This window comes from Mus musculus, chromosome 11 (assembly GCF_000001635.26).
Source record: "Mus musculus strain C57BL/6J chromosome 11, GRCm38.p6 C57BL/6J".
In the NCBI taxonomy this organism is placed as follows: domain Eukaryota; kingdom Metazoa; phylum Chordata; class Mammalia; order Rodentia; family Muridae; genus Mus; species Mus musculus.
The window spans coordinates 103846621-103870192 of NC_000077.6; the positions used below are offsets into that span (position 1 = coordinate 103846621).

Sequence of the window (23572 nt, forward strand, 5' to 3'; positions counted from 1 at the left end):
TTGGTTCGTGTAGCCGTGCTTTCTGGTCTTCAGAGACCATCTTCTAAGGGAGAGGACATCCAGGTGTATTTAACAAGCATTTCTAAGAAATTACCACAAACCACCATGGCGCATTTACATATATTACGCTGGGGACAAAGTTTGACACCAAGCATAGGTAGAAAGGGGCTGGGACGTGGCTCGGTGGTGGAGACTCCAGGAGGAGAAAGGTGGAGCTGAACAGGATACGAAAAGAAACGATAACATAACTTCGGGAATGGAGAGTGCTCAGGTTGGCCTTCCGAGAAGGCAGAGCAGGCAGTTAGAGAACTTTCTACCTTGGGACACGTCGGCCTGAAGCCACTTCCCTCGCTCTTTCTGCCTGCCCATCTCCTGTACGTGGAGCCCTGTAGGCATCAAGCCCGCGAAGTCAAGGTTTTTCTGACTTTATTTTATTATTATTATTTTTTTGTCAATGTATGTTATAAAGGTTAGGTAGTATATTTTACTGAGATCCTTCTAGAACACCAGTCATTCTAACACAGTGCTAGTACTTGAATAAATAAACATACAAGTACAAAAAAAATAACTTCATAAAGTGAAAATCTCCTCAGAGGGCACAAACTCTTGGCAGTGTGTTGCTATGACCACTTCTGCTGACTGTGCTCAGATAAAGGAATCTACACAGAACAATGAACATGACTAACGTTCTCAAAGAAATAATCCTATAGAATGAACTGAGATGGCCCAAACATGGCGCACCTCCAATCCTGGCCATTAGGTAGACACTATTAATTTAAAGAGGCCTCAGAGATATATATACTTGCTTTGTTTTACAATAAGCATTACCAAAACTTAAGAAACAAAAAGCAGATGCGCCAGCGTAAGGCTGGAAGCGGGGAGCAGTTAGCCTGAGAGCATCACGGCACCATTAGTAGCAGCCACTGCTGGGCGGTCTCCTTGGTGTTTATGAGGTTCCCCAGATATTTCTGTTTCAATGGTGTCTATCTCATTCTGATCTACTGTCATCATGATACATCACAGACTGACTGAATTCACAGTGAACAAAATGTGAAAGTAACAAGCTTTCCCGACATTTGCTAGAATATTTCTTCTATTTTGGATTGGGAGCCCTACCTTTAACGGCTGAGCCATCTCGGGACTAAGTTTTCATCTTTGAACCCACTGTACCTCAACCTCAGATGTTTAATAAGTTTTTTTTTTCATTTTCAGAACTTCAGTATTTATTATTCTACATTGCTCATTTATTATGGACAGGACACACTGGAGAAAACGAGGCAGCTAGCTCATCCTGACTGCTGATGTCATATAAGAGACGCTGCTATAGTCCCTGTTAGACAGGGACTTTATCGTATGGCCGAGTTCAGACTCACCGAGCAGCCTCTCAATGTCATCCACGACCACACAGCTGAGCTGAGATTTGTAAGCATCATCAAAGATCTGGAAGAAAGAAAACCATGTGTGACCACCTCACTGTCTCCCACAGTAAGGGCAATCCAAAGAAGATTAAGTGTGGTTAATTTTTTCCCCCTTTTTTTTGACATGGGAAACTCACTGAAGAGACCAGGCTGGCCTTGAACTCAGGCATTCACCTGCCTCTGCCTCCTGAATACTGGGATTAAAAGTGCACCACGATGCCCTGTTACATTTGGTTAATTCTTGAACGACGCCTGAACAAAACACAGCGTGGCACTGATGCCCAGGCTAAAATACATTAATAGATTACAGGACTGTAGAACTTGAAGAACACTCGGCAAACTGAAAGCACTTAAATGACTTGCTTGGGACAACACAGGAAGGTGGACAAAAACAGTCAGCGAATTAAAGCAGAAAGGAAGTGGTTATGCCCTGGTGACCGTAGGGTAGCAGCGTCACGTCAGAAGAAGCTGTCGATGTGGAAGGCAGAGCTAAGTGCCCATGGCCTTCAGGCCAGCCTCTTATGAATGATGGCAGGTCCCTTTTAGACACTGTGAATGGGGCACGGGGCACCAGAGTACAGATTGATCTCCGCAGCCCACCTAATCTCTCTGGTTGATATGTATGTAACCTTGGTGGACCACGGTGGCAGAAAACGGCCCAGCCCCAACACATAACACGCTTTAGGTGGCACAATAGTCCATGGTGGGTATCTTTAAACCAAAGAAGATTTAGAATTAAGTATAGAAATTAAGTTAGTTAAACTAATACTAATAATTTTCATTTTAAACTTAAAACTAACCTGTATATCCTTGGTCCTTACAGAACCCTTAACGGTGAAGAAAGGCTACTGTGGAGGTTCCTGCTGTCACCATTTAACACAGTTCCTTGTTACCTCTTCCATGGCATAAACACTAACGATTTCCATCTCCACATAGTTAGTCAGATCAGCCCCTCTAGTAGAAGGGCTTTCTGTTGGTCCATGCCCTTTACGCTTGCTATCTGTCCTGTCTCTATCTATCTAGCAGTTTCCTTCTAGGCTGAAACACTCCATTCTCCAGAGAAGCCTCTTAAGAAAGGATATAAACGACTCAATACAGCCTCATGAAGTCCCTGAATCTGACCAGCTCTGCTAGGCCCCTTCCTCCAAAAGACCATCTAAACAGGAGACAATTGGTGATTTTGATTTTCACAAGCCATGCTGCAAAGAGGATTCTCAGATAAGCAACCTTCCAGGAGGCAAAGAAGTCCCACAGCCTGGAAAAGGCTCAGCCCAACCAATTGTACCACCTGGAAAAGACTGCAACCTGTAGAGTTGCCTGCAGGCCGTGCAGTGTGCCCCAGACCTGCAGGCTGTGTAGTGTTCCAGGCCTGCAGGCTGTGTAGTGTTCCAGGCCTGCAGGCTGTGTAGTGTCCCTGGCCTGCAGGCTGTGTAGTGTTCCTGGCCTGCAGGCTGTGCAGTGTGCCCCAGGCCTGCAGGCTGCGCAGTGTGCCCCAGGCCTGCAGGCTGTATAGTGTTCCAGGCCTGCAGGCTATGCAGTGTGCACAGCCTTCCAGCTCTAGGGAGCTGTCACCCAGGCTGAGGTGGCCTTTTGGTGATGTGGCTGTTGTTGAGTAATTTCTGCTCTTGAGAGTAACCTGTCACCCACACTCAAACTTTAAGTAACTGCAGTAAAACTCACTGGTTCATCAGTGTGTGTGCACACGCATACGTGCACGTGTGTGTATCTCCCCAGGAAGAGCCTGATACGTAACATAGTCCCGTGCTGTGTCAAGGCTCTACTTCCTCCTTAGCTACCAGTCTCCTCACTGGAATGTGAAGTGGCTAAAAACATTGCTCTGTTCATAACACCTTTAGCACCCAGCACACGACAGTAAAGATGTCTGCTCGGCAGATTCACAAGCTCCGAGTCAACCTTGTCCGCATCATTTTTCTTTATTCTGTTGCCCCAGCATTTTATATACTGTGCATGTATTGTGGACTCACTACAGTTTCCCATATATTACACTAGGCTGTAAAAACCCAGAAAGCAAGTATGTTTCATTAGCTCTAGATCCTCTATCAACTAATATAATGCTCGCCAGAAAAACAACAAGTGTTTGTTAAAAAAGTAAATTTATAGCTAGGCTGTGGTGGCGCATCCCTTCAATATCAGCACTCCGGAGGCAGAGGCGGGTGAATCTCTGAGTTTGAGACCAGCCTGGTCTACAGAGTGAGTTCCAGACAGATAGTGTTAAACAGAGAAACCCTATCTCAAACATCAACAATTAATAATAATAATGGTAATTATTTATTATTATTATTATTATTGTTATTATTATTAGTGCTTTAAAAATATGCAGCAGAAATATCAAGTAGGTAGTTGGATGTCCAACTGAAGTCAGGCTGAGGAAATGCTCTCAGGATAGTGGCAAGTGAACGCTTGGCTGGATGGGACTTTCAGGAAAAGGTGGCAGAGGAAAAAGGACACAGTACTAGGGAGGCTGCAGTAGGAAGTGTTAACATTACAGTCATTCAGTCATTTCATTCATGCACAACAAATGCTTATTAACTCTTTCATTCGCCAAGTGTTAATGAAGCCACGGAAGAGAACAGTGAGGCAGATAAGTGACCTGCCAGAACTTAGAGTGGTGAAAGGGGAAAGGTCCTGTGTACTGTGAAGAGGCCTGTCTGAGAGAAGGCTTCAGAGAGAGTCACGCCATGAGCCACCATAGTCCTTTTCCTGTCCTGGATGCCACAGAGCCCCACATTACCAACTCGGTTGAGTCTCTGAGAAGCTACAGTGAGCGAGGGTCACCTTCTGAGCCATGATGCACACATGTCCTACACAGATAAGAAACAGTGCACTGTGCCATGGCATTGAATTTGGGGGTGCTCCTTATTGCAGCAGAGCTGAAGTTATCCCAAGCCACAAAGGTAGGTAGGGGACAAGGGTAGGCTCCCAAATTAAAAAAAAAAAAAAAAAAAAAAAAGACATTTAAGCCCAAATCTAAAAACACAGAATGTATTATGATTACACTGACTGTCATGTCCAGAGAAGACAAAATTCAGGAAAGCTAGCTGGGCAGAGGTGGTACGTGCCTTTAATTCCAGCACTTGGGAGGCAGAGGCAGGTGGATTTCTGAGTTCGAGACCAGCCTGGTCTACAGAGTGAGTTCCAGGACAGCGAGGGCTACACAGAGAAACCTTGTCTTAAAAAAAAAAATTTAAAAATCAGGAAAGCTGTTATAGCAACCAACTGGTGTTTAGCTGATGAAATGGAAACGTGACAGTATCGATGTGGGTGAGGGGTGAGGCTCAGGAGGGACTGAAAAAAATGGACACCCAGCATCTTTCAAACCACGAAGCAAGGCATAATCAAACGGGATGTTACCATGTAGCCCTGGCTGCCTTGGAACTCAATACGTAGACCAGGTTGGCCTTGAATTAAGAGATGTACTTGCCTCTGCCTCCCTATGCTGGGATTAAGGCCATGTGCCAGCACATCCAGCTTGACCTAGAGGACCTTAAAATTTTCTGCGAGCTAAAATTTATTGTACAAGCAATTTAAAAAAATCCACTATTAAGTTTTAAAGCAATGCGCTGAGATGTGAGTTTTACATTTTAGGAACATTTTCCAGTTTGGGACTCTGGAGTGTCAGGTAAGAGATGGTGTGGGAAGTCGGTGTATGGAAAAGGCGGCAGATGCTATGGTATCTGGGGGGCAGAAAGAGGCTGATCTGAGGATGAGTGCTGTGATAAGAGAGAAACAGGAGTCAAAAACTCATTGCTTTGGGAATGGATGCTGAGTATATGTGCATGAAGGCTAGCCTGCCCCATCCTAGCCAGCTAGGGTTGGGGGATAATGGGATGAAGAGGGGTTCAGCTTCCTGACAGTTACTTCTTTCTGGCTTGGAGTTAGTGAGTTCCAGGCCACAGAAAGGCTTGGTAGCAGCGGTTCTTAGCTATTTCCAAAGTCTGGATTGGTATTAAAGCCATTGTCATATTGTGTGAACTCAGGGAATCTCTAATAACTAAACTTTGCTTGGCAAACATGTTTTCAGAGATCTACTAAAGGTTTAGAGGCAGGAAAACAGGTCTATCATTCAAGCTATGGAATCATAGGTTAAGAGTGAAGGAAGCCGGGGGGGGGGGGGGGGGGGACGGGGACGGGACGCGCCACAGGGCCTGGCTGGCTGCTGCCGCTGCACACTCTCTTTGACTCAGTGCTTCTCCTTTCTCAAGGCAACTTGTAACTTACAGAGCAAACTTTACTACAGCAAACTCCAGGCATCTGTGGGCCTGGTGTGATGATGCCCACCTGGGACCCCAGGCCCTGGGAGGTGGGGTCAGCAAGTTCAGAACTAAGCCAGTGTCCACCACGCCATATCAGAAAGCCTGAGGCTAGGGGTTACATGAGGGCCTCTTAAAAGTGTGTGTGTGTGTGTGTGTGTGTGTGTGTGTGTGTGTGTGAACAGTTGGTTTTTTGTTATGTAGTGGAAACAACTTAGGGACATCACAGTTCATTATATAGGCTGCCTGGAACACTTGAGAAGAAAAAGACCAATAGTATTCATTTAACAGCAAGTGTACCTGTATTTTTAGAGGAATAACCAGCTCTTAGTGCGAGTGTTACACAGAGGAGCATGCACGGCTGTCTTGATGATGTACTTACGCTGACAAAGGCTGTGCCAAAGCCAGTTGTAACTTGACGAGTTAGCTCAGACTCCTCTGCTCTAATCTGAATGCGCACACACCCTTTCACTTCCTGCAGTCACAGGCCCCTCTTTATCTCATCACCGGTCTAAGCTGAGTCCCCTTCTCGTCCACTGCACCACGATTTATGTGCAGTCTTCTCAGAAACTGTTTCCTGGCCCAGGCCCCAGCCGAGTTCTCACTAAGATGAGACTCAGGCTTGACGGGCAAGCACAGGAGATTAGCTGCCAGCCTAAATCTAATGAGATATTTACATACTGAGCTGGAAAGTTCTACTGTAATTTTATGTAAATCAATTCAAAAAGGAGGTGAGGTATTGGAAGCAAAGAGACAGAGAAAATAAACTCATCTAAAGTGTCCCAGTTAGAAAGGTGCCCCAGCCTGCCCTCAGTACAACACACAGCGGATGGACGCGTGCACGGGGCACACAGCAGTCAGCAGGAAAGCTGCAGCTAGGAGATATATATATATATATATATATATATACCTCAGAGACTCCAAAAACACCAATCTAAGGAACGTCCGGTCACTCTTGAGTCATCAGGGAGAGTCCTGCAAAGCATGTGAGGCAAAAGCCTGCAGAGACAAGGTCTAGTCAGCTGGGGAGCCTGAGGAAGAGCTAGAGGGAGGACGGCAGGACCAGAGGGAAGGACAGTCTGGGTTGGTGTGCAAATGATGAGATTTGCTCTGAAGGATAAAGATAATCTCCAGAAAACAGATTCCCAGAGCCTATCCCCAGCTGTGGACAGAACAGGCTGCACCACCTCTCTTGCTTCTAAAGGCAGAGAGTACAACACAGACCTGAGGGTCCTAAGAGACAATCAGACCACGGACGACCTGGGCTCCAAGACAGGATGCTGGAGATACAGCATAAGCCGAGGAACCGGGACTGGGGCAGGCTGGGTAGGGGGCAGGGCACCACAAGAGCTCAAGGCACAGAGCTCACTCAGCTTTGGACTCCACACACAAGCTAGAGCCACCTGTGAGGAGAGGCGGGGCAGCAGCTGCTTCTCTGGCCGACCTGAACGCTCCAGGGAGGATGCCTGCATTATTAGCTCCATGTTAATCCCAGCCTTTCAGAGTCACAAGCCGCAGCAAAGTGTGCTGTAAGGAGCTTCTATCCTTCCCCTTCTATAACCTCTTTAGTGCACTTAAGTAGGTAGAGCTAAGCTCTCTCTGGCGGAGACTGGAAGGGTTCCCTTCGATTTTGGAGTAGCTGGCGTGAAGCACCTCAGCCTAGTTAGCAGAAATCTAATGACAAGAGGAAGCTAATGACTTAGAAAATCCCCAATGCTGTAAATCTGTCAGCAATTAGTGGAAAGCACACGCTAATCATATTTGGTAGCATATAAAAACGTAAATGAGCAGATTTAAATTGGCACTATCAGTAGTAATCTCTGGCCTCTAAAAATAATTTGGGAGCAGACCAAGCAAACATCAGCTGTCTTCTGACAGGAAGTGGACCTCAAGTTTCGGCAAAGCACTGAAGCTTTTGGGATTGACCTTAAAATCCCTTATTTGTTCTCCCCGCTTTTCAGGAAAAAGTCTTACATTTTTCACTATCCTGATCCAAGAGAGGGTGTGCTCTGTGCTCCACCAGCTAAAAGTCACGTGGCCCCAAAGCTCTGCTCTTCCTCTGTATACTCCGCAAATGACAGTGTGTTCACCCAAAGCCAGGAGACAGCCACCAGGACCCTTGGACACTTCTGGAGTACCCCACGGCTCAACTCATGCATGCTCAAACTCCACTGAAACGGCTCCATGATATATTAGGATGTCAACCCAAAACATCAGGATTCTGTTGCTTAGTAACTGCTGTCGGGAGATCCAGCTTCCAGCTTTGCTCTTTGTACGGACTGAAGCATGAGAGGAGGGGATTAGCACCATGGCCGTTCTGTGCAGACTACAGTCGGCAGTGGATTTACAGCAGGATAGTCACAGAAGATTATCTCCTTCTCGCAAAAGCTAGTGGGAAGGAAATTTTCTTCTGTTCATTTGCAAACCTTTGAAAATAAGAAGTATCCTGTTACTAATAGAAGGTCCATAAACATTATTTAATTTTGTTTAAAAAAATTAGTGATATCTGGCTTGTGTATTTTATATTGGTACTGAATGTATACTCAGAGGTATCATGACTACATAATTAGGTGAAACCAAATTCTACTGCTGTGTTCTTTTCGTCCAATGTCACTAACAGTCAGCAAAATAGATTTTTGCAGTATAGATGCAAAAAAAAAAAAAGATGGATACAAGAATGAAAATTTTAGAACAGAATAAAGTTTGAGAAGCAAACATAAAATAGGAGAAAAATCTGTAAATCTGTCAAATGTCTTATTGGAGCGTATGGCTTTCCCCCAGCTCCCAACAAGAGGATAACACTTCATAAATGCTTTGACAGTGCTGAGTTTATCCGTGCAGAAAGGATTTATTGAAGAAGGTAGCAAGGTGAAATTTAAATGAATTGAGAATAAACGATTTTCACGTATTTTTGCCTTCATTTTGGGGAAAAAAGTAGTAGTGTAATTATGGCCCTCTTTCCTCATAAAAACTATCTGCTACTGCATCCAAGTAATAAAATGGTAATAAAGATACTGAATGAAATAATTCAGACTACTCTATTTAACAAAGCTAACTTATGTTATTGCTGAGCTTATAAACTATTATAACTATAAAACATTTGGGGAAATACATGTGTACACACACACACACACACACACACACACACACACACACACACACCATTAAAGACAAAGCACCAGGCCTTGTATGTGCTAGGTAGGTAGGTACTCTCCCAGAGTCAGCAAGACAGTCATTAAGATGTAGCTAAAGAAATAACTGAATGCCAACTTTTTACCTAACAAACTGAAAGAGAAAAATTTAACAACATTAAGTTGGGGCAAAAGTGCAGACAAACTCATTCTTTTCAGGTGTAAATTAGCGGAACTTTCTGAAGGGATGGGCCATGGGAAATCAGTAGCATCTTTACATAAAAGATCCGATAGCAATACGCATAAACAATCTTGACAAAGTTTCCCCCCCCTCCCCCCCCAGAAAAATTGTGTCTCCTAGAAATGTCAGAGAAGCTAAACCCATCAAGCCTCACCAACATCTCTGCCCAAACCTGACCTGAACAAGGATGACAGCAACAGACACGCTCACGTGGAAGGGGGAGAGCTCGTGGGCCGCTGCCCTAGACAAAGGACTATGGGCAGCTAAGCAATGCTGAGATGGTCTTCACCGGAAGAGAACGCCAACTGGTTATCCAATACCAGACAGCAGCCCAGAAAACACACAGACAAGCAACACTATATGCACTGAGCAGGTTGTGTTTATATATTTAGGAATATAGAAGGATACACACACATCAACAATTAAAGAAAAAGATGTTGAGAGAGAGAGAGAAGGGGGGAGAGAGGCGAAAGTGCATAAGAAGGGAGGAAATAGAAGGGGGAAATGGTGTAAACTTACTATAATGTGAAAACTGAAGATTTATAATAAAAATAGTAATGAATATTAGCAATCTGAATCCTAAAGAAATAAGCAGAAACTGTACGATAGTAAGTAAAATTGCCCACCATACTTACTGAAGTGCATAGTCTGTCCCAGAAATGCTATTTTACTTTAAATAAATTGCCATCTCATTTAGTTCACACACTATCTCTATGTGGCAATTCTCCTGCCTCAGCCTACAGAGTTCTGGGATTCAGGTATGCACCAGCATGCTCTAAACAAACCTTCATCTTATAGAGAAAAACCAAAGGCTTAAAGGCTTGTAGAGAAAATAATTTACTCAAGGTAACAGAGACCATAAGTATGACAGAGATGTGATTCAAATTTGGGTCTATTTGCATTAAAACCCAAGTATTCAGTCATGTAATGCTAATCAAACTAAGAAAAACCTAAAAAACAAAATGTGGAGCAGTGATTTTTCTAGTTTGGTAATTCTATAGAATGCTATTTATAACTGTGAAAAAAATTAAAACAAAAGTGATTTAAAAAATATTCGTATTACTTTTAAATGATGTGTCTATGTCTGGGTCCATGAGTGGAGGTGCCTGTGGAAGACAGGAGCATCAGGTCTCCCTAAAGCTGGAGCTGGGGTTACAGGTGATTGTGAGCTGCCTGCTGTGGACGCTGGGGACCGAACCTGTGTCCTCGGGAAGAGCAGCCAGTCTCTTACCCACTCACGGTCTCCAGCCGCTCTGTTAGGAATGGTACTAAGAATAACTATGTGGAGAGAGGACACGTACAAGAAAGAACTGGTTTTGTTTCAGGATAAAGCATTACAAGTTACTTGTGGTCTGAAAAGGAAGTGAAAACACCCCTTCCCCTCCTCACATTAAAACTGGGGGCTGGAGAAGGATGGCGTTTACGGTTCATTTTCGAAATCAACCTGGGAGACCTAGAGCATTTAGACCAGTGTGAGCCCTCAGGCATTCGTCGGCCCACCATTAGGTAACGCGAAAACTGTGCTAGCAAAGGTTGGTGATATTTCTAATAGTCTATGTTTCTAAGACACCTCTGCTTCATTATTTTCTCTGTCCTAAAGTTTAGTGACAGGAAATAATATTTCCCCCACTCCAAGGAAAACTAAAAGTCTAACGTAGAGTTACTATTAATCTGCTGGAGCAGATATTTTTTAATTTTAAGTGTACATGGATGATGCAGACGGTGAATCATAAATCAGAATGATTTTGAATAAGCCGGTATGGACTCTTAGTTTTATATTCCTTAGCATTCTGCTCATCTAAAATTCTACCTTGAAAGGCTTCAGCAATTTAAAGATTAAATCATAAGTTATTAAGTCATTAATTTAACCATTTAAGCCTCTAAAATCAGCGCATATTACCTTCCCCCCCTCAAGTCAATTTGCAAGAGATTAAAATAATAAAAATGATACTATCTCACACTCAGCAAGGTGGCTTTGATCTGCAGAAGCCTAAAGTACTTAAAAAAAAAAAACTTTATAGAAAAACAAGGACCATCCACCCACATCTCAGAGCACTCCCGAGGTAGGAGCCGGCAGCAGCAGAAAGCAATGGAGTCCTTCGCTGTCTGCACACACTCCTGGTTGTGAGCAGGTATGGAGTAGATGGTTTAGGACAATGTAAGTATTGCCCATTCTTCCATAAGGTATGAAGTCCAGTGACTCCAGATTCCAAGGGTTCCAACGCTGGTGGCTTGGGGGGTTGCCTGTAGAGGGAAACCCAAGCCTGAGAGAGTGGGAGGGTGCTGGAGAGTCAGGGGTAGAGCATGTGCCAGACTCACTCGGACAAAACAAGGACCAAGAGTCTGCAAAATCAGGCCGTCCCCATCAGCAGTAGCTTCTGGGCGAGTGGAAGGGTCTCAGCTCTGACTTTTAAGCACACTCGGCGGCTGCTGCAGAAGGCTGACTCGGTACTTGCAGGGATGCAAGTGAGGTGGGCCAAAGGATCCCAATGCTACTCTGTGCCCCTCTAACTCCACCAACGGCTCAGAGGTAACAAACACTTAAAGGGAGAGGGGTGAGGAGTCATTGGGTTTAAGGAGGCTCTTCTCAATAAACAAATGTGGGAGTTCATGGGAAAAGCTTCCATATTTTAATGTGTTCTCCTCTTCCAAATTAATTTAATTAATTGGAATTAATTAAATTCCAATTTAATCGGAGCTGAACAGTTTGGTTTGCACATTGATAAAGAACTAAAGAGACAAAACTCGAATGAATTTGTTCTGTTCTACATGACCCTCTCAAGTGATCTTTCTTTAATCAAACCAACACTGACAAGAAGTGAAAATTGAGCCAGGCAGTGGTGGCCACGCCTTTAATCCCAGCACTCACTCGGGAGGCCGAAGTAGACAGATCTCTCTGTCAATCTGAGGCCAGTCTGGTTGACAGAGTTTTCCAGGACAGCCAGGGGCTCACAGAGAAACCCTGCCTTAAAAGACAACACCAAAAAGAAGTGAGAATTAATGTTCACGTGTACTAAGACAGTGACATCTGAAAGGCAAAGAAATTCTCAACAAATATGCATTCATGAAGTTTTAGAATCTGAACTAGTCACCACCTACTCTCAGGTCCTTCCTGGTGATAACTAGTTCTGGGCCACAGCTTTGTACCCATGTGTACGCAGGTACACACACTCATCTAGACTGGAAATTAAAATAACATCAAAATCTTGATACCTTCTTCATGGCCTGACACTTGGCTGTCTCGGAGAAGCCAATCATCTTATCAGGTGAGCAGATCTTGATGAAGGGGAAGTTGGATTCCTCGGCAATCTTTGCAGCCAGGGCAGTCTTCCCGCTGTGAGGAGGCCCTGCATAAGAAGACAGGCAGAGGAAGAAAGCCAACCTGAGAGCAGGGAATCAAACAAGTTTAAACTTTTATCCACAAGGTACTGAGGTCTCAACTAGTTGCTCATTAACATTTCCTGACCGTTTCACAGCAGACATGTTTCCTTCTATTTATTAGCAACTAAACTTAATGAACTGATTAGCATTTCTCAACTGTACGGTGAAACGCACGCCTTCGTGCTTTCTCACATGCCTTTAATCTCCCAAACCTTCTGACAACACAAGGACTTTGCTCCTGAAAAGAAAGAAAATGTATATAAATGCGATATCAGGACGTGCGTCACTAATTCTAACAGATCTGGTTTTTTCCTCTTTGGTAACAAAAAATACTTTTTGTTTTGTTTTGTTTTTTGTGATTTTTTGGAGATGACTTTGGGTGCAGGGGCAAACTGCTCTATCTGAGCAAAGGTGTCATGAGGCTATGGTGCTGAAGACTCATACATGTTTTACAGAGGCAATCAAACCCATGAAGTCACCTGCACTTAGACAACACCCACCCCGTGTATTTGAAGACATGCCCCTCCTCCCAGTCATAACCAGTCCACCCTTCCTTGCCATCCTCTCTGGAAGGCAACATTAGTTAGTGACAGTTCCTCTCTTTTAAGTGATAGCTCCGGGCTGCTGGACCTTGCCTGTCACCCACACTTATCCAACTGTAGCACTTCTGCCCACACTGGTCAGGCGCCCATTGAGGTCCCCAAACTCCACACAGGTATTTTTCTGGGGCATTTGATGGAGCTCCTCTGTCCTGAAGTGCCTTTCCTGGCTGCCCGACAGCTGCTCTCTCCCTCCTCCTCCCTCGGTTATTCCTGCTTAGGCTCCCTTGTCTTTTTCTCCTGCTCTATTTAGTCCTGAACTGTTAACGAGTGAGTTTCAGACAAAAGTTCCAGGCTCTGTCTGTATCTCAGCCACATCCTTTCTCTAAAGGACTGCTTCTACTCCTGCAACTGCTGGGGCAGATCCTGATCTGGGGCAGCCAGCTGGCTTCTGGGAGCTTCAGACCTGCAAATCAAACACGCTGGTAGCCATTTCTAATCTCATTATCCTACAGGAACTTGCAATTTAACTGCTCAAAAGTGAGCTTGTGATCTTTCTTCCTAATTTCTGCTTCTCTGTCAGTGATCTCTGATAAACAGCCCCATTCACCGGGCTGGGAGTCATGTTTGATGCCTTTACTCATATTTATCTCCTTATTTTTAAGAGATTTGTTTTCTTTTAAAAATCTGTGTGTGTCTGTGTGTGTGGAGTGTGTCAGAAAAGGCCAGAAGAGGGTGTCAGGTCCCCTGGGGCTGGAGTTACTGGCTGAGGTGAGCTGCCTCAAACAGGGCTGGGAACTGAACTCAGGTTGTCTGCAGAAACAGAAAGTGCTCTTAACTACTGAGCCACCTCTTTGGCCCTCTGCCAATGTTTAGTCTAACCACTATTTCTAAGCTTCTGGTTCTCTGTGTACAGCACAGGAATAAAAACAACATCTAAGGCTGGGTGTGGTGGCACGCACCTTTAATCCAGCACTTGAGAGGCAGAGGCAGGGGGATCGAGGCCAGCCTGGTCTACAGAGTGAGTTCCAGGACAGCCATGTAGAAAAACTAATAATGATAACAACAACAACAACCACCACCAAAACCCAAAACAAACGCATTTGCACTCCCAGGCCTGACATGAGGATTAGGTGGGCCAGCACCGTTACCCTCTAAGCCATCTCACCGGTCCCTCCCACCGACTTCAACCCTGGTTTCACCCATCTCTCTGCTTATAGGTCTTTCCTGCCAAGGGGCTGCTCCCATGCTGCTCTCTCTGCATAGAGTATCTTTCTCGATTCTTCTGGCCCGGCCAGCTTCTACTCCTCCTCTGGCTCTTGGCTTCACATGCTTTTCTTTCTATTTTTTAAAGATTTATTTACTTATTTATGTAAGTACACTGTAGCTGTCTTCAGACACCCCAGAAGAAGAAGGCATCGGCTCTAATTATGGATGGGTGTGACCACCATGTGGTTGCTGGGATTTGAACTCAGGACCGTTGGAAGAGCAGTCAGCGCTCTTAACTGCTGAGCCATCTTTCCAGCCCTTTAACATGCTTTTCTTAGAAGGCGTAACCTCTAGACCTTAAGGGAGCTGAGCTCCCCTGTCATCTGGTTTCCCTGAACTTCTCTACTGTCATACTAAAATTAAGTTAACTGGGTGTGAATGGAATGCCCTTCCCTTGTCTACCTGATAAAATCTGAACTGGCCCTGCAAGGCCTGAATGGAGCATCACCTGTAGTTCTCTCTGACCATGCCTGGGCACAATGACTGGCACCACCCCACACACAACTTTATGTGTGTATGCGAAAATTAGGGATTTTTGTTTGTTTGTTTGTTTTTCAAGACAGGGTTTCTCTGTATAGTCCTGGCTGTCCTGGAACTCACTGTGTAGACCAGGATGGCCTCAAACTCAGAGATCTGCCTGATTGAGGGCATGTGCCACCTCTGCCCGGCAGGATTTCTTTACAAGTCTTTTCTAGGACTGGACTGATGCTTGGATGCTCTATGTCCACATCAATAGTTCCTGCACTGAGCTGTGCAGTATCAATACATTATTAAGTACTAGAGAAATATATTCCTGTAAGAAACCTGGTTGCTGTCACTTGTCAGGTACATTCTACCCCCCTAATTTTAATCTGTCCTACTATAGATGCGTAGGCTAGGATATTATTTGTCGATCACAAACAAAGTTTAGAACAGAAAAGCATTTATTTTTCTGAAGCATGCTAGATAGCTTTTAAAAATGAATGCTTCCTGTTGTGTAGTGTGCAAACCTTTCGGGCCGTCACCTCCTTCCTTCCCCTTACCTTCTAGGAGGACACTAACGAGTGGTGTCCGGTCACTGTTTTTCGTTTGCTGGACCAGCAGCTCTCCGTCATCTAGGACTCGGGTCACGGGGTCACCCCACTTGATGATCCCATTCATAATGTAACTTGCATAATCCTCTTGGTTGGTGCCAAATGCCTATTGAGGTAAAGGACACTTTAAAGCAGTTTGGTCAATGGTATTGAAACTAAACTATCGCATCTCTTGGTGTCTCTGTCACTGTGTTGTTTGGGTCACACAGCCCATTCCTTGTTATGGTCTCTTCAAAGACATTTTGAATTAAGTGATGTCTGACCAAGAAATTAAAAACTCTCATTCCCCAAAGACTTGGATGAAAAATGGCAATAAAACCAGATATAACTCTATGAAGACTGTGGAGAAGAAGCAAGCTGAGGGCTGAGCTGCAGCTCAGTGGGAAGGAGCTCAGGCAGCCCATGGGAATAACTTTGCTTTGTGGAGGCAGAGGCAGGCTGATCTGAGCTAGAGGCCAGCCTGGTCTGCACAGAGAAACCCTGTCTAGAAAAGAAAAGAAAAGAGAGGAAAAGGAAAAGAGGAAAGGGAAAGGGGGAAAGGGAAAGGGGAAAGGGAAAGGGGGAAGGGGAAAGGGAAAGGGGGAAAGGGAAAGGGAAAGGGGGAAAGGAGGAAAGGGAAAGGGGGAAAGGGAAAGGGGGAAGGAGGAAAGGGAAAGGGGGAAAGGAGGAAAGGGAAAGGGGGAAAGGGAAAGGGGGAAAGGAGGAAAGGAGGAAAGGGAAAGGGGGAAAGGAGGAAAGGGAAAGGGGGAAAGGAGGAAAGGGAAAGGGGGAAAGGGAAAGGGAAAGGGGGAAAGGGAAAGGGAAAGGGGGAAAGGGAAAGGGGGAAAGGGAAAGGGAAAGGGGGAAAGGGGGAAAGGGAAAGGGAAAGGGGGAAAGGGGGAAAGGGAAAGGGAGAAAAGGGAAAAGGAAAAGGAAAAGGAGAGGAGAGAAGAGAGAGAAGAGAAGAGAAGAGAAGAGAAGAGAAGAGAAGAGAAGAGAAGAGAAGAGAAGAGAAGAGAAGAGAAGAGAGAAGCAAGCAAGCAAGCAAGCAAAACCTAGAAAAACAAAACTCAGAAAGTCTCAAAATGGATAGTAAGCTTTCTACCGCAGGAAGTGTTTGGGCAAATACTGGTCAACTAACCAACCTGTACTGCTGTGTCTACAGTGAGATTCTCTCGTGTTAGGAAACTACAGAGGACAGCCCATACATCAGAAGGCCGCCCGACCGACCAACTGACCTACTGACCGGTGCTTCCCCTCCTTGATAACACAGGCTCGCTCTGTGGGGCCACACCTCACTCAACACACATACTCACTGGTTTGATATCGTTCTCCAGGGAAGCAAGGAAGTCCCCTCTTGTCACCTGCAGGCTCTCTGCCTTCTCCATGTCTACTTCTACTTTGGTGCTGGCCTGAAAGAAATTAAACAAAACACAAGAGTTGAAGAAGACTTAGCAGTATTCCCAGCCTGAGAATTGAAGAGTACAAAGGATATTTTCATATATCAAATTCTCAAATGTCTGCAAATCATACATGCTAAAGGGATTAATGGCTAGAATATATAAGGTGTCTAAAACCCAACAAGAACTAAGTACTTGAACAGACATTTCTTCAAGGAATGGAGACAGTGGGGGACCAGCATTGGCCAACATCAGTGTCCTGCAGAGTTTTTCCAGACACCCTGTGAATGCCCAAGAGCACACGAAAAGATGGCTGACACCACTAGTTCTCAGTGAACTTCAAAGCCAAGTGTGGTACATGCCAGTGCTCAGGAGGCTGAGGCACAAACGTGGCAAGTTCAAGGCCAGTATAAGATACACAACAACACACTGTTTCAAAACCCCCTAATAACCAAAACTACAATGAAATTTTACCTCACACTTAAAAAGCAGCTATGACTACAAAACAAAATGAAAACAAAAACAAAAAACCCTAACTGAACAAAAAGCTCAGAAAATAAGCAATAGCAAGGATTTAGAGAAACTGGAACTCTTGGGCTGTTGACAGGGATATAAAATTCGAAAGCACTCATAGAAAGAAAACTAGGACTCAGGCCAGCCATGGTGATGTAGCTCTTTAATCCCAGCACCCAGGAGGCAGGGGCAGGTGATCTCTGAGTCCAAGGCCAGCCTGGTTTACAGAGGGAGTTCTAGGACTGCCGAAGATACACAGAGAAACCCTGTCTTAGGAAAAGACAAAAGGGAAAAGAGAAAAGACAGAAAACTGGAATTGCCTTATGATCTAATGATGTCTCCTTGGATATCCATCCCCGGGGGCAGAAACTGGGGCTTAGGAATTTTACAGCCATGTTCACAAGAGCATGGAACAAGGCAGCGAAGCTGAGGAAGGCACCCAGTTGTCCACCGACAGAGGAACGAACACAGCCATGGTGTGGCCACCCTAAGAAAGAAGGAATCTGGGTATCACACCACATGGATGTCCTTGAAAACACTGTTGATGGAGGCAAGCCAGTCACAAGAATACAAACACTGCGTGACCCCACTTGGTGACATCTTTAGGGTTCTATGGAAAGTAGGGCCGTGGTTATCCTGGGTTGGGAGGAGATGAGAACAGATGGTTACTTTTTAAATGGATACAAAGTTTCAGACTTACAAGATGAAAAGAGGCCTGAAGTGGAGATGGCTGCACATTGTACATGCGTTTAATGTCACTAAAAAGTACAATTGAAGTGGTTAAGGTTACATCTATTTAACACAACAAAGAGATACCTGGGGGACAATGGTGTCCAGCCTTGGACGCACATCAGGATGCCCTCTAGAGTCCTTCCCGACTTGCAGAGGCCAGCCACACCCTCCAGGGTGCTAAACAGTGTGCAGTGGAGGGTCTAGGCACCTCTAGTGGCACTGAGTTGTGTTTAAGAACCAGGGAGTAAGGACCTAAAACTTGGACTTTGTGCTAGCTCCAAACAGTCTGCTCACTGCACCTGGAGCTGACGCTTGCACATCTGGACCAGCAGCATCCAGGCCTCTATCAGCACTTGGACCTGCCTGGACCTGATGAGTGATTAAGATAGCAACATATTTTTTTTTTTCTTTTTAATGTGACTGGGCTCACTCCCAATAGCACAAAGCAAGCGAGTTTCATCATTTTTAAATTGATATCATGCCTTTTTTTTTTAAAGAGCATCTTTAAAAAAAAAAGTGACTATAAAGCAAAACTATGCGCAGCACATGTCAACCTTCCATTGATATTATTAAAATATGAGTCATGTTCCTTCAGAAACAGACTGCTGAGACAAAAAAAAAAGACATTTAAAAAGAAAAATTCAGCCTTAAGGGATAAAAAGAACTATGTCAGGAAACTGGAACATACGTATTTATTTCCTTTTCAGTTCCCAAATCCCAACAAACGGCAGCGGCAGTAAGAAAGGTGAAACCATGGAAAACCTGCCACTAACCTGAAGTCTTAGGAACAGAGGACAGAGACACCCACTAATACAGAAGCAGCACTGGGAGGGGGAGGGGGAGGGGGAGGGGGAGGGGGAGGGGGAGGGGGAGGGGGAGGGGGAGGGGGAGCACCTACAGAGCCGAAGAAAGGTGTGTCTCTGCAGTTCAGAGAGTGCGATCGGGATCCATGGGAAGAAATCCTGACGGTCTAGACTCACTGCTGCAAACCCTCTGAACATCAAAGAGGAGACAAAGTCCCAGAGCCTTTCTGAGACACAAAAGCAAGCCAACGAGCCTGGACTGATGTGATCATTCTCACTGGCGGTACTAGAACTCAGGAGACAATAAGACTGGTATCCACTAACACAGCTAGATAGCCATTCTAGAAAATGCCTCTCGTTGTATATGGAGGCATAGGTAAGCACTGTCCCAACAGCATTGAAAAATAGCAACAACCAGAAATAATTCCATGTTAAGTCAATTACCAGCATATTCATTCATTATATTATCCAGTACCCAAAAAACTAAAAATTAAGCACGAGATAAAAATGTGAGTGTTCTCCAGCTTCATGGCTTGTGCTGGCTGGCCTCACATTCCTGGCCCAGAGTGGACTTCAGTTTTTTGTTTTGTTCTGTTTTGTTTTGTTTTTAGAACTTTACTGGTATTTGTTTACCTATTTATTTATTTATTTAATCTAAGTACACTGTAGCGGTCTTCAGACACACCAGAAGAGGGCATCAGATCTCATTAGGGATGGTCGTGAGCCACCATGTGGTTGCTGGGATTTGAACTCAGGACCTTTGGAAGAGCAGTCAGTGCTCTTAACCGCTGAGCCATCTCTCCAGCCCTGTTTGTTCTGTTTTAAGACAGGGTTTCACTATGTAGCCCTGGCTGTCCCGAAACTCACTCTGTAGTCCAGGCTGGCCTCAAACTCAGAGATCTGCCTGCCTCTGCCTCCCAAATGCTGGGATTAAAGGTATGTGTCCCGCCCCCCCAACTTCCTATCTTAATCTTCTTCACTACCATGCCCAGTTTATCTACCTTGTATTTTATGTGGCAGTATTCTAGACTACTTTGCATCAGTACAAAGTAATGTGGGGATCTTACAAGTACTGACATGAAATGGGGCCCAAGATATAATGGACAACGAAAAATACAAATCTCAGTACAATTATACTTATGCCCCTTTCGATAAATTATGTGCGCATATACATATAAATTCGGAGAAATCAAGCGACAAGGGTATATCCCAAATACTGGTTGACTCTAGAGAGGGGGGGAGCTGTTAGAGCTTTTCTCATTTTTCCTGTATGTCTGGCATCCTTGAATCCTTAATACCTGACACAGACTGGCTTTATAAAGAAAAGACATTACCAGTCTCAGTTTAGGATGCTGAAAGCCTAAACAAGCTGGTGTAGGCGCTGGCAAGGGCCCTGGAGTAATGACATGCGTGGGAGGAAACATTCCCATCTCCAAGCAGGAAGCTGGAGGGCTTGCTCTTCTAAGAACCCTCTCTTATGCACTACCAGGGCCCCAGAATGCATGACTCAGCTATTCCTAAAGGCAGGACCCCAGGGATAGAGCCACTAAGGAGACTGAGGCAGGAGGCGCTAGAGTTTGAGGCCAGCCTGGTCTACTACAACTTTGCCTAAAAACATAAAGAGAATGTGTTACGAGGGGCTTTGGGTATGAGGGTATGGAGGTACACAGAGGATGTTTACCAAGGCTGGCAACAGCTAGTGCAGAGATGCCGAATGTCCCCACCCCCGGGGCATGAGTATGCCATTTAGTCTAATCTGCACATTATACACTGCATACATGTATTAGAATCTAGCCTATAAATATGGCTAATTGTTGTATATGTCAATTATATATATATTTTTTAAAAATTTAAGTCAGACATTGTGGCTTATTATGTGCAATCCCAGCAGTTGGGAGGCTGGGGCAGGAGGAGACAGTTCTAGGCTAGCCTGGGCTACACGGTGAAGACAGTTAGGGAGGAGTTCTAGGCTAGCCTGGGCTACATGGTGAAGCCAGTTAGGGAGAAGAGAGTTCTAGGCCAGCCTGGGCTACATGGTGAAGATATGGAGGAGAGAGTTCTAGGCCAGCCTGGACTACATGGTGAAGACAGGAAGAAGAGAGAGAGTTCTAGGCTAGCCTGGAATACACAGTGAAGATAGTTAGGGCTGCACAGAAGATCCTGAGTCAACCACAGAAGGTTATAAATGAATTAAATTGGCTACGAGTTGAGGGAGGAGAATAAGCTGTTTTCAGGCACTCCAGGAATTATTAAAGTTACCCAACTATAAATAATATTATAGTGCTAAATTACTTCTTGTTCATTAGAATAAATGTTGAGTTTTTCCTAGCTAACAGTTACTATTTTATCAACATCAATACAATTTTACTTTTAAAAAATCAACAATTCTGAACTTCTACTCATTTAAAAACCCTTTCCCCAATTTGGTTGAGCTGACAAGCTATTTTCTGCCTTTTATTTGTGCCAGCTGATCAATACAGAAACAGTGACACCTTCCAGCTGAGACACAAACTCATAAGCTCGTATTTCAACACCAGCAAATATCAGTGGTCACCCTTACGCTTCGTGACCTTCTAAACCTGACCTTTCCAGGCTCTCGTCATTCCTCTGAAATTAAGCAGGGGACGACTTTAATCAGCTAAAAGGTCTCTGGAAAAGAAGTCATTTTACTAAAGTTCACCAACACAGCTAAGGGAAGAAATCTGAGTTATGAATCTTCTCTACCTGTAGCAGAATTCCTCTCAACATAAAAACAACCAGATGTCACATGAGTTTTAGTTAAACAAACACAGGTTCAAGTACAACGACACAAACACCAGGCAGTTCATGACTATGCTTCCTGCTTGTTACAAAAAACCGAAGACTGCCATCCACCAGGAAGGCCCCTCTTGTCGACCTAGCTCAGTCTTTGCTTTGGCCCAATTGTTTTGAAAAGGAAATAGAAGTAAAACCAACATTTTTTTGGACCTTGAAAACAGAATATCATAATGACTTGCTGGTTACTGTAAATGTTTTAAAGTTCTAAAACCAACTTTTAAATTTTATTTAAGTTTATTATTAGTATGCTGGGTGGCAGTAGCACGTGCCTCTAATTCCAGCACTTGGGAGGGGGAGGCAGGTAGATCTCTCAGAGTTGGAGGCCAACTTGGTCTACAGGGCGAGTTCCAGGATAGCCAGGGCTACACAGAAAAACTGTTTCTGATAACAACAACAAAAAATGGGGAGAGAGGGAGAGAGAGAGAGAGGGAGAGAGAGAGAGAGAGAGAGTTGTGTATGTGCGTGGATGCAGATGCACGGACTGTGTGGGTTGGAGCATGCCTGACACTATGTGCCTGTGGATGTCAGGGGACAACTTGGAAGAATTACTTCTTTCCTACCAGGTGAGTCCTAGGGTAGAACTCTGGTTGTCAGGCTTGGCAGCAAGCACCTTTACCAACTGAGTCATCTCACTGACCCCTTACTAACACTGATGTGCAGGCCTGGAGACCTTAAGACTCCCTGAGCGCACAGGAAGACAGAAGAAAACCAGCTTCAGCAGGGTTGCCCTTTGCCCTCCACACAAGTGCCCTGGCGTGTGTGTACACTGCAAACTTCCCCCTTTCTCATCCACACGGTACTAAATGGACGATTTAAAAATAATACACATGTAGGCTTATTGCTTTACAAAATACACATGGGTTGGGAGATGACTCAGCAACTAAGGGCACTTGCTGCCCACTGCCCATCCCCACCCCCAAATAAATGGATAAATTTAATAAAAAATGTAAAGACTACATGTACATGCTGCTCAGTGTTCACCTTCTGTGAACTGTGGGATATTCCAGGATGAATAAGATGTGGACTTAAAGGTTAGAATATTGATGAGCAAACATTTTCTGAATAGCCTTTATAGGCCACATATTCCGCAGCAAAAGCGGCTCAGCCATTACTGCATAGCCACAGCCACAGCCACAGCCACACACAGTGATGGATAAGACTCTGTACGTTTAGCTTTATTCAGAGAACTCGTGGTGGCTGGGTCTGACCAAGTGCAGTCTAGAACCAACCACAGGGAGCCCCCAAATAACGGAGACGTGCTCAACCTCAGGCCGTTACTTCCTGTCTGATCTGCTCTCTTGTCCCGTGTCACCAACTCCACTCCTACCTGACACAGCTGCAGAGAGATCTTCTGTTTTGACGCTCTGTCACTACTGCTCTCAAACCTCTGCAAGGGGAAGAGTCTGCACTTCTCCGCAGAGAATGAAAGGCTCTTTGTGCTCATCCTCAGCTTTGGCTCCCGGCTTTCCCAGCACTACCTCTAGGGTCCACGCTGAAACAATAGGAAGTTACTCTAGCCCATCACTCTACTTGTGTCCCTGTGCCTCTGCCGATGCTCCTTTTATACGCATCCTTCTGGAAGAAGCCTCTGTGAAGGCTTCTCTGTGCCATGAGATGACCACACCAGTGCTTTGTCTCTTCCTGTATTGTGCATTACTACTGCTTTCTAACCTTGTGTGTGAAGGTGGATGCATGCTGATTAACAGCAGGCAGTTACATTCTTTGCAGTTACAGCTTCCACTCTTTGTACAGTACATGGCATGTAGCTGGTACTAAACCTGTCTGTGTGTGTGTGTGTGTGTGTGTGTGTATGTGTTTGTGTTGGAACAGAATCTTGCTATGTGATCCTGGCTGGTCTTGTACTTTGTCTGTACCTCAAGCAGTCTTTAAACTTAAAGCTAACTTTTCCCCTTAGACGCCAACTACTGAGCTATAGCCTGTATCAGCAGGTCAGTAATAAATCCATTTTGTAGTTACGTTTTTTTGTTTTTTGTTTTGGTTTTTT

At 44.8% G+C, this 23572-nt stretch overlaps 1 protein-coding gene and 1 long non-coding RNA gene across 2 annotated transcripts in view; both read right to left on the minus strand.

The window, feature by feature from the left end:
- Nsf (N-ethylmaleimide sensitive fusion protein) overlaps positions 1-23572 on the minus strand; it is a 132275-nt gene that overhangs the window by 24839 nt on the left and 83864 nt on the right. Inside the window, exons 13-16 of the mRNA NM_008740.4 lie at positions 16619-16714; positions 15273-15429; positions 12275-12408; positions 1374-1440 (exon numbers count right to left, since the gene is read on the minus strand). Coding sequence (NP_032766.2) covers positions 1374-1440; positions 12275-12408; positions 15273-15429; positions 16619-16714 — 454 coding nt within the window. The remainder of the gene's footprint in view (positions 1-1373; positions 1441-12274; positions 12409-15272; positions 15430-16618; positions 16715-23572) is intronic.
- Positions 11058-12268, minus strand: Gm35311. Its single transcript, XR_389068.2, has 2 exons — positions 11931-12268; positions 11058-11305 (listed from the first exon to the last, which is right to left on the minus strand). It is a non-coding gene; the product is annotated as a predicted gene, 35311 (long non-coding RNA).